The sequence below is a fragment of the Trematomus bernacchii genome, unplaced genomic scaffold, assembly GCF_902827165.1.
Source record: "Trematomus bernacchii unplaced genomic scaffold, fTreBer1.1, whole genome shotgun sequence".
Taxonomy (NCBI): Eukaryota; Metazoa; Chordata; class Actinopteri; order Perciformes; family Nototheniidae; genus Trematomus; species Trematomus bernacchii.
Genome location: NW_022987966.1, coordinates 1,791,049 through 1,803,137, shown reverse-complemented (window position 1 = coordinate 1,803,137; position 12,089 = coordinate 1,791,049). Strand labels below are relative to the sequence as shown.

Genomic DNA, 12,089 nt, shown 5'->3' with positions numbered 1-12,089 from the left:
TGATGCTGGCAGAGAGGCAGGAGCGGGAGAGTGGAGGGGAGAAGGAGCAGGTACAGGTGTATGTGTTTGTCTGTTTATGAATGTGGGGGAGACAGGAAGGGCTGCCGGCGTGAAGAAGAGACGGAGAGGGGTGAAAGGAGGAAAAAGGAGCCGACAGAGGGGCGGGAGAGCCGGGAAGGAAGCCGGAGTCAGAGGAGAGGGAATGATGTCGGAGAGGATCTCTTCGTGTGGGAGCCTGTATGACAGCACCAACCTGCTGCTACAGTACTGCAACAACGGTGAGCCCCCATACAAACCATCACACACACAACACACACACATGTAGACATGAAAGAGGATATGTGTTCAGAAATTTGCAAACATCGACTACAACATTGACACTGTCATGCATTCGTTGAAAAATACTTAAGAACAAATATTTCCCCTCTGCATATTCGCCTAAGTGACCGCACACTTTAGCCTGATTGGATGCATTATACATGAATGCCATTTAATCTATGAATGAATTGTATCTTATCGTCATTCAATGTTTTTTAGGTTTTTTGAAAGAAAAAAGTATCCACCTTAAAAAAATTCTCAAGGCTTTCCCCCCTGTTCTATATTCTAACAGTAGTGTTTTTGGTTGGAGTGAATTATGAGAGAGTTGTATTCTTTATCAGGTATTATGCTGTGAGGGTTATTTACCTGTGATATGTTCAGGTTCCTCTCAGTCCACAGCTCTGTCTCTAAACCCAGTCACCTGTAACACTAACACACCTGTAGGATGTTGGTTATCATCATGGATGAGAACATGGTTACATTTGCAACATTGCATCTATCAGCTCCTGAACAGGATACATTTTTGGGATTTGAATAAATGATGGTCACAGTCTCTGTATCTGTCATATCCTGCTTTACAAATATCATGCAAATACCTGCTGAAGGAAAGATCATATCTGTGGGGACAATGGAGGATTGTGGGTGCTTATTATTACACTGTGTCTCTGTTTCTCCAGCTGTTTCACACAAAACAGTCGATCTCTCAGTGTTGTCACTTCTTCTTAGTGATGTAAATATACCCATGATGTCAATGTAATGCATGTAAACTGATTGTCTCCACAAACCATGTCTGCAGTCTGCTAAACTTCACAGACAGCCATATTGAGTGACAGGTGCAGAGACAGCTAGGGATCATGGGTAGTCTGATCCGATCTGAGCCATGTCCAAGGCCTCCTGCAGCTCCTCAGGTCAAGATTGAAATGAAACTGTAGGAGAAACACACAGGATCTGTTTGGTGAGCTGCACAGGAGCTTCGTGCAGGTCATCTTAGAATACTATCCAATACAAACTATGAAGTGGATAATGTCAGCTGCAGGTTGCCAGGAGAGCTGGTTGAGTGACAGCTGGTCCTGCTGTGAGGGTCAGATGCTCCGATGTGTCCAGTGAAGCGTGCCGTTTAGTCTGCAGAGTCTATGCTAAGAGCTGCCATCAAAGTACACATTTCATTTTGGTCATCTCTTCTTTATCTGCACTGATAACTCAACTAATACACTAAGTGATCACCTGTAAAGTCAGCAACTGATGTTCAAAGTGATGTTTCATACAAAAGAAGCAGAACATGGTGCATTCAGCCTCATATTTAACTGATTATCTTTGGATTTTCTTTTTTTTACAATTTACAAACATTTGAATAGACCAATCTATTAAAGGTGGTGTAGGTACATTTGAGAAACCGGCTCGAGATACACTTTTTGTTATATTCCATGGAATGCTCTTAACATCCCGATAACTGGATGGCCTACCTGCCTGTCAGCCTTCCATCTGTGCACAAACTTATCTTGTGCCCTCATTGGTCATGTGCGCGTTCGTGTGTGTTGGAGGAGGGGCTCTGTAAGGAAGTGGCAGATATTGCCCTAGTCCATGTTAAGATGTTGATAACATTTGAATTGTTGTGAAGCCATAATCTGCATTAGTTGCAGGCCTAATTTCCAACTGGTAAAAGTGACAAGTTCTTTATATTTTTTATTTAAAGGAAAATTGTGTTTTAACTTTAAAATATAATAACATTTTTAGATTGTGTGTGTGTGTGTGTGTGTGTGTGTGTGTGTGTGTGTGTGTGTGTGTGTGTGTGTGTGTGTGTGTGTGTGTGTGTGTGTGTGTGTGTGTGTGTGTGTGTGTGTGTGTGTGTGTGTGTGTGTGTGTGTGTGTGTGTGTGTGTGTGTGTGTGTGTGTGTGTGTGTGTGTGTGTGTGTGTGTGTGTGTGTGTGTGTGTGTGTGTGTGTGTGTGTGTGTGTGGTGTGTGTGTGTGTGTGTGTGTGTGTGTGTGTGTGTGTGTGTGTGTGTGTGTGTGTGTGTGTGTGTGTGTGTGTGTGTGTGTGTGTGTGTGTGTGTGTGTGTGTGTGTGTGTGTGTGTGTGTGTGTGTGTGTGTGTGTGTGTGTGTGTGTGTGTGTGTGTGTGTGTGTGTGTGTGTGTGTGTGTGTGTGTGTGTGTGTGTGTGTGTGTGTGTGTGTGTGTGTGTGTGTGTGTGTGTGTGTCATTTAAGACTAAGTAAAGGTTAGTGGTGAGAGAAAACATGTCTCAGGAGAAGAGGCCTGTATTTGTTCGCTGATATTTGCAGGCATTGTTTTGTTTGCCGTCTTCCACTAAATGTCAGAGGAAGCTCTCTCTGGGGCTCGGGGGGATTCAGCTTTTTATTAAGAGCACTTCTACTCACCAAGACCCCCTCCTTTCTGGTACGGTGTACATTCAAGACTCACCAGTCCGCAGGTCCCCTCAGTTTGAATTCAATGGTGTTGTGAATGTGTCTTTGGTTAGATGCCTGAAATAAGGTCTGGTTAAAACAAGCTGAAGACTAAGAGGTTTTGTTCTACGACATCAAATCTGTCAGTAATCACCCCACTGTGAATGTGTGAAGCTTCTATGTTTCTTTAACACGGCGGTTGCTAACGAGTGTCTAAATGAGACTACTAAACGTCATCATGCCAACACAAGTGTGCCTTAGCTTAGCAGTGGTGACATTACATGCAACATTGATGCAAGGAGAAAATGCTGTCCCACAATACCTTGCTGCAACATTAACCGTGACACAACATTCAGCTGTTCACGGAAACATCTGATCATGACCGAGAAATGCATATCATGTTCAACGTGCAACACTATAATAATCAAATTGGAGAAATATGAACGTTACTTTTTTTGCGTTTTACAAATAAAGTCAACATTTCGCAGTGTTTACTGAGCGGTTTCTTAAACGTTTAAAAAAACGTTTGAATAGTGCTATAGACAATGATAGATGTGAAGGCTAACAAGCCTGCATAGAACAACATCGTAAGAGCGCACGGTGCAAAGTATCTATCTAGATGCTCTTATAGGTCCTCTGTACAGAAAGCTGTAGTTTCCCCTCAGCAGACGCACATTAATAACATCCCCTGGCACATCATAAATACATCTGATAGTGTAAGTGCAGTCGGATTCTCTTGAAGCTCGTCTTTCACTAAGTCCTTTTGAAACCTCCTAACCACTATTCCTTAGCCCGTAACGTTTCACACAGAGGTCAAGGAATAGTGGTTAGGAAAAGACGATATGAGCTGATCTTTGGACGATTCGAACCCCAGAGCGACTTACAGGAAGATCTATCTGAAATGTGCTCCTACTGCTTTACGGTCTGGGGAAAATGTTTTATATTATTTGTACAGCTTAAATGGCAGCATTAAAGCAGAGAAATAAGCAGTCTATATGACCGTATATAGCATATTCAATTATGATTCAAAACACGTTTCAATGAAAGGTGCGGAAATTGCTGATGAAAATAGGCCTGTGTGAGAAGTGATGAAGTCAGGAGGTGTTTCCTGCTGTGCTGCAGCCGGTGAGACTCAGACAGACTGCAGGAGGATGAGACGGCGTCACACACTGGGTCCTGTTGGAAGTCTCAAAGTCACAATGTGTGATAGATCTCAGCATCTGCAAAGTGAGCGTCATTCAACACCTTATTTATTCCTTTCTTCTTCTTTTACTTTCTGTCTTTCTTCCTCTGCCACCTGTCGTCTGTGTAACCAGAGATCCTCTGGGATCTGCTCTCCTCTGCCACCTGCTCACATCTTCAGTCAATACATTGAAGAGTTGTCTCCCTTTTAGAGTTTTATTGTACGAAAGATGTTCTAGAGTTTAGAACCTTCATGGCTTTATCTAAATGATGCTGCTTAGATCAACTCCAACAACACTATTGAGTGTTCTGGCTTTGTTGGCTTTCTTTCAATGCCTGAACTTGAAAAGCTGGAGGGCACATCGCACAACTTCTTTCCTTTGTTTGTCTTCTTTTAAAGGTCCCCTATTATACTCCTTTCCAACAATATATTATAGGTCTCGGATAAACACAAAACATGTCTCTGAAGTGTTTGGCTCGAAATACCAAACAGATCTGACTGATTCTGTGCCTGTAGCTTTTAAATGCAAATGAACTACCTAACTCTATAACATACATTTAAAAAAAATCTCCAATTTATTTAAGAAATTAACTCTTTTCAAATAAATTATTAAACACATTATTTTTGACTTATACTTATAGCCCTTAAACCATTAAGCATTAGTTTAACTCCTCATGTTAACTCACAAAACCCAACTGTTAAATAACCTGCTTTAAACATTCTGGCATTCATTTCCACATTCTGGAAAAAAAACGTAATTATTTGATATTTTCACAAAAAAAGTACAGAGCCTCAAAAGATGACCTTGAACCATTTTATGATGTTATTGTCCCAGCACATAGACCTGTGTGTGGAACAATTAAAAAGAGGCGCAAATTCTTTCACAGTCACTTAAATCTGCACTACGCAAATGACCCAACAGCAGCCCCACATGGCAGGAAGAGGGACATGTCAGTAAACCTCTCAGACCTGTTGTGTTCAGAGCCTGCAGGATTTCTGAGCTGTTGTTGGTGCATCCAGCTTTCTCTCTGTAGCTTCACTCTCACATTTCATTCAGTTAGCAGCAGGATGTGGAGGATAGTATTTCTCAGAAGTGCTTATCCAGAATTGACTTTGGGCTAGGAGGGTGTAATCTGTTTATTCTAATCCTATTTTATGATTCAGCTTGGTATGAGGGCTGTATTTAAACATATGTTGCTACTGTAAGCTTGGTGTACTCTGAACATACACACATTTACAGAGAGTGCAATGACAGCAGGACATCATTTACAGTGTAAAGTGTAGCATAGTCGACTCTAGGTGCATGCTGGTACCGCAGAGTACAATTTGTCCATTCAGCTGTAGATGGAGATGAAATGATCGGGGCGGTGTATGCAGTGTTAGCATCAATAGCTATCAATCACAGCACATTGTACTCGGTAAGCGGTTCACGTAGATGAAGTTCTTTTGGCAAAAATCATCAAATCTGAATAAATTGTGCATTTTATGAGGGACTATTTATTTAAAGCTGCGTTTTAATGAACATTTGGTGTGTTTGTGGCAGCAGGATGTGGGATTCATTTAAATGAACTATGTGTGTTTTGCTGTCTCCCAGTACAACAGTGTGGCTGGTTGATGCTTTTATCAAGGATTTCTATGGCATAAAGGAAGAAGATATATCAGGGTTTGATACACAGACAAAAGAGTGGTGCATTTTATGTCGTAGGATATCTATACTTATTAGTTTTAGTCTCATAAAGAATGATCCCAACAGAGCCTGGTTATTTAGAACAAGAATATCATTATTCTGAACGCAAAAGTTGTGTTGCAGTCAAATGTTGTCATTGATCCTGAGGCCGGCTCTGCAGCATCTCTTCCTGGTAGTGCCTGGCTGTACAGCTGATGCAGCTGATTGTGTGGCCCTGAGCCAGGCTCCACCCCTTTTGCCTGTGTCCTCCCTGCCTATAGCCAGAGAGGAGAAGGAGGAACGATGGAAGTGAAGGAGGAGAGAGAAAGAGGGAGGGGTCCAGGGTGAGAGGAGGAAAGTGGAGTGGGACGAAGGAGAGAGTGGTGGAGCACTGATTGCAGACGGAGAGGGGAGGGGGTCCAGAAAGCCTCTAGGGGACGAAGAGTGGGAGCAAGTGGAAAAGCTGACTGTCTGTCTGAGTGTTTGCTGTGGACTGACCTGCTGGTTGATTGACAGGAGGAGGGACCAGGCACTTAGCGTGGCACCATGGCAGGTAGGCGAAGCAGCTCCACCTTCACCATTACTCCACTGCACCATGAATATTTCAAAAGCCTTCAGTCTTCCTAATGCCCTGCGCCCGACCTCCCATTGTCCATCTCACTGTCTCTCTGGCAGCATCACACACACACACACACACATTCAAAATGGTCCCCACAGCGCGAGTATAATGTCAGGTTAGAGAAACAAACACACACTGAATATCTTTCCATCTCTTTCCTTCTTCCTCCTCTCCATCCTTCTCTATCACTTATCCACGTCCCTTCTTCCTCTCTGTGGTGTGTTTCCTGTTAGCAGCCATGTGTATCAGCCTCATGGCAGCTTGGTTTTAAGTAACACTTTACAGTAACGTGTGTGTGCTGGGATGGAGGGGGAAGTTGGCTTTTAAAATGTAAAGTGTGTGTGTGTGTTTGTCGTCTGCTGAATATCAAGTAGAAATTGGCCTCTGTTTTATAAGGAGAGTAATGAAATACCGCTGAGGTGTAACTGTAATTTATTGTGTGTGTTGGTCGTGTGTGCAAGTGTGTGTGCGTGTGTGATAATTCAAGGGCAAATTGGAAAGTAGCCGGCTCTGCAGCATTTTTGAAACAGGTGTCCTGACAGGAGAGGAGATGAAGGTGAACCCTGCTGATCTCTCTTTGCTCTCTGTTTCTCTTCCTGTTTGCTATGCAACACTTTTCTCTCTGTCCTTTTCTCTTTAGTTTACAACATTTTACATGTTTAGTTACATTTAAAGAAAGATACTATTAAACTAAATGTGCTAAATGTTAACATGCAGTTTTACAGGTGCAGATAGCAAATGTTTTGCTTTTATGTTTCAGAAGGCTACAATATAACTTCCACCTTTTTATATTGCATAAGCAGTAAATAACCAAACAACTGGGTGCATGTTAAGCACAACAGCCCTGCTAGTATGTACAGTATATGATTATATAAGATTGTAAATTGCACCATTTTGTAGGGTAGCTTTTGAGTGCCTAGCAACAATTGTTGCACTTCATGCACCATGGAATGAGCTCACAATCCAACTTAAAAACTATAATAGTGAAGGCAACATCCTTGCTACTTACAGTAGTTTTTAAAAAGTGTGTATTATATCTATATTAGACTTCTCTATAAAACTGTCTTTTCCAGGTTATTTCATTTGACCTCTTTATCTATCCCCCCCCTCATTCTATTTATTTATGTTTCTCTGTTCAATTGAGTGTAACCAATGAAAGTTTGGAATAAGATTATTGCTGCATTTAGTTAAAGATGAATCATTCTTCTCTGTACGAGGCCTTTCTTCTCCCGTCAGCCTCCCACCAACAATCTGTCCTCTCCTACTTCACTTCAGCATTGTGTATTCAGTGTTTCCCACAGATCTGAAATAGACTTGGGGGGGGTGGTGGTAACGGGGAGGGGGGGTGGTTGAGGTGACGTGCAACAACATTAACATGAACCTTTCAGTTGGTCGCTTGTTAGCAGACCCTTCACGCCATGGCAGAGCGAACAGGTACAGGCAGGGCCCATAGTGATAGCCCTATAGTTTAAATCTACTACCCACAAATAAACAAATGGACATGGGTTACTATTTAAAAAAAATGGTAAATGTATTTAGGAACCTATCCATGTGATTTTAAGTGGGGGTGGACCTCAAATCCTCTAGGGGGGGTCCGGGGGCATGCTCCCCGGTAAGATGTATTTATCCCGAGCTTGAATGACACACAGAGACCAATCGAGGGCTTTGATTTATGATCTGTATGACAGTGGCCATGTCGGCAGGCCACATCATGTAGACAGCCAGTCACCCTGTGTGAGGCAGACCACTTAACAGGCCTGGCCATCGGGAAACCCCCCGGTCCTCCCGATGGCCAGTCCGGGACTGGGTACAGGAGGCGTAGAACGAGGGATCATTGTCCACAAGTAAATCAATCGCAGATGGCGTCGTGATCGCGGACGGAAAAAAAAACTAAATGGGTCGTGAAATATACTTGGGCGGCCGTTAATATACCTGGGCGGCCCGCCCAAGTATATTCTATGTGTGGGAAACCCTGGTATTATGTTTGGTTAATCTTTCTAATGTTACAGTTGCTATCATGCATTAGTAGGAAGTCAAGTTTCTATTTGTGTGTTATCAACCTTCAAAAGCTTAGAAATGACTTCATTTGTATTGTTTTACTATTCAATATATTCATAGGATTCAAAACTTTAAATGGAAATTAGCTTTTGTTATTTCATGTCAAATGTAAGTATGCATTTTCAAATGTAATTTACTTCTATTTATACTGTTTTATTGACTGTTGGAAGAAATATATTTGAGTTTAAACCGGATAAGATTAATCTCATGTTCTCTTACCTAATATTTTTAGTTCATGGTCCCAGACAAATAAATGCAATACTTTTAATGTATTTGTTATAATAAATAACTTTTCAACACAATGTTAATGTCATTAGTATTTACCAGCCTAGTCCTAATACATCAGTTAAGAATCATAACGTTGGGGAAGTGTAAGAATGGTGACGAAGGTAGAGATACTGTGATGATTAGCTGCTGGTCTGCCATGCAAAGCTCCTCTTAGCTTCCTTTCTGTATGTACATCTGAAGCTTGTTTCCTTGTGGCCCCGTCTCATTTGACTGCAAGATGTGATACAGTAACTGTAACAGTACTCTCTGTGTCCGGGTTTAGTTTACAGGGCTGAACTGATGCATGCTGGGAGCGATGTATCAACTTGTGCTAAAGCAGTGTGGCTTATACAATCACATTACACAGGGTGTCCGCGGGGTCTTAAAAAGTATTAAAAGTTGATAAATCAATTTAGCGAAAATGAAGGCTATTAAAAAGTATTAAACGGCATTTTCCAAGGTATTACATTTTGTAGCTTGTTTTCAATAAGTATATAAATTGTCCAAAGAGGTTGTATTCTACAGTCTGCCTGAATGTAATCATTGCGTAGGTGTGTAGTGTGATTCTGTGTAGTTTATTTATGGCATCCCGTTGGATTTGACGTCATCTGAACAGGACATCGCACGCTCACTGCTTGATAGCGCGCGAAGGTCCTTTTACGCCGGTTGTTAAACAACATCGTTATTGGGTTTTATTTTTCAAGCAGGCATTGAGAGAAATAAACGTTTTCTAATTTGAGATGTTATATCATAATTATATTTGAATCCTTTTTAGCTATATAGTGGTGCATGGATGATGTATGTTTGTTGGCCAACCCGGAAGTTAGTATTGCAAGTTTCCCTCTGCAATGGGATTTTTCAAACGGATTTTGGAATATTGCAGAAAATAAACATTTATGGTATACTTACACATGTGCTACTGCAGGATCATCTCCACAAACCATCCAGAATTTCAACTTCACCATTGACAGCCACACTCTATCTCCCCCCCCTCACATCCGCTTCCTCGGAGTCATCTTCGACAGTCAGCTCAAATTCAATCACCACATCAATCACATCACCAGAACTGCGTTTTTCCACCTCAAAAACATTGCCCGTCTCCGCCCATCACTCTCCTCCTCTGCTGCTGAAACCCTGATTCATGCATCCATCACATCACGACTCGACTACTGCAATAGCATCCTCTACGGCATACCATCCAACCTCCTCAATAAACTCCAACATATCCAGAACTCTGCTGCCCGCCTCCTCACCCACACCCGCTCCCGAGACCACATCACTCCCGTCCTCCAGAACCTCCACTGGCTCCCCGTCCGTCAAAGAATCCACTTCAAAGTCCTCCTGATTACTTACAAAGCCCTCAACAATCAGCCCCCCCCTAGCTCACAGACCTGCTGCACCACCACACCCCTTCCCGCTGCCTCCGCTCATCAGAAGCCAACCTCCTATCCATCCCCACCCGCACCAATCACCGGACCTGGGGGGACAGAGCCTTCTCCGTCGCTGCCCCCTCCCTCTGGAACTCACTCCCACAACCCATCAGAGACTGCACTGACCTCACCACCTTCAAAAAACTCACAAAAACGTACCTCTTCAATCTGGCTTTTAATGTGTGATTGTTTTTGTATTATTTGACTTTAACTTTAACTATATATATTTATTTGTTGTTCTTTTCTTTTCACTATATCTGTAAAGCGTCTTTGAGCACCTGTAAAAGCGCTAACAAAATACATTTATTATTATTATTATTATTATTATATTAACACCACCTTTTATAATAGTTAAAGCGTGAATGCAGTCGGCAGAAGTAAAAAGCTAGCAATAATGTCAAGGAACTACAGCACGGTCACATGACATCACCACTAACAAAACGTGTAAAACTTGTATATATACCACACTATTTTGGGTTCTAACCAAAAACCCTTCAACAAAATGTTTGACCACGAAACGAGGTAGCCCTAAAATGTTAAATAATTTCCGGGTTTTAGGACTCATCCTGCAATCAATCAATCAATGTTTATTTATATAGCCCAATATCACAAATGTTACATTTGTCTCAGTGGACTTCACAGTTTGCACCACTCTTATGTCCGGCAGTGGCTCAGTCAGTAGGGTCGCCGGTTCAAGTCCCCGACCAGACCTAAATATGGAGTGTGGACTGCTACTTGGAGAGGTCCCAGTTCACCTCATGGGCCCTGCCGTGGTGCCCTTGAGCAAGGCACCAGACATCCTCCAATGAGGGGTCAGGATTTACAATTTAGGATGGATGAAAAGTCGAGACATTCTGTGAACCCAAAAACATGCTGGCTGTAATCTGTAGATGTGGGCCACAGATTCATAATCTGCACTGGGCAGTTTGCCTCCAATAAACTGATGATGTTATCATGGTGGGTGTGAGGGTGCTGGAAGATTAGGCTGGAAAGAGTTCAGGAAGAGGAATAAAGAAGAGGATGGAGGGATGTGAGGGGGCCGGGAGTGTCTGCAGCCAAGTTGTACTTCAACAAGTGTCTGACCTAAATGCTAACATGTTGATGTTTAGAAGTTTTCATCTTCACCATGTTCACATGAACCTACCAGGAAGTGAGCTGGGCATTGAAGTAAATGTTGGTAGTGGCCAACTGGTGTTACTACAACGTCAGTGTCAGTCACGTGACGTCATTGGGCCCAAAACTACTATCATTTATAAATATCTTTTGACTTACATTGAAAAACAGACCTTTTTAAATAATTTGATTTTTTTTTCAAAATGTAAATCAACTCTAGAACAAACACTTTAATATATTTTATTTAAATTATTAGGTTCTAAAAGTGCGCTGATATCCAAATCCAGGGTTCATTTCCCTCTCCATTTATTTGACTGAGCTGAGACCAGACAGGAGGCTGCTGTGAAGTAACAGGGTGTTTCTCAATCTCGAGTAAAGCTGCTCCAGAGCCACTATTTCAAGCATACTACGTCATCGAGTGCCGCCGAAGTACTGTTCCAATGTCCAGCATACTTGGAAATCTACCGAGCCCGGCGTACTTCGTAGCGAGAAATTTCGAGGCTGCACATGTGTAGACTCCGCGGTCTTAAAATCCCACAATGCTTTGCGCACGGACCAATTTCCCCAAATCTGTGGCGGAAAATGTAAGGCGGGGCCTCTCATATGACACACACCTGCACACTTGCTCGCCTGTTCCACTCTTCGTTTTCCGAATGCCAGGAAGTATTCTTGCCTTGATTCTGAAGCAAGTGACTCGGAAGACATGTGCTACCAAGCAAGCGTACTCGACATTGAGAAACACCCACTGATTGGAGGTCTGACTAAATTAAAGGCATATGCACAAGCTCTATGGGCCCAGACCCCCTTAAGATCTGGGTATTTCTGTACTTGAGTCAGGCCATTTTGGTTTCATGTCCCACTTGGCAACTTTCATAGGAATGAAAGGGGCCCTGCCTCCAACACTGTGTCCAGTTCTCTTTATACATCCATCTCACTTTTAGTTGCAAATATTTGCTATTAAGCACTAAACAAGATGTACAGCTGAGGCTGATGGGAAAGCTATTAGATGTGCAGGCCGACTAAAGTATTGGTT

General features: G+C 42.4%; 1 protein-coding gene across 1 annotated transcript in view; it reads left to right on the top strand.

Moving 5' to 3' along the window:
* Positions 1 to 12,089, top strand: part of eml2 (EMAP like 2) — a 54,441-nt gene continuing 42,352 nt past the window's right edge. Inside the window, 1 exon segment of the mRNA XM_034115815.1 lies at positions 1 to 278. Within this exon segment, the coding sequence (XP_033971706.1) occupies positions 77 to 278 (202 nt within the window). The 5' untranslated portion in view covers positions 1 to 76.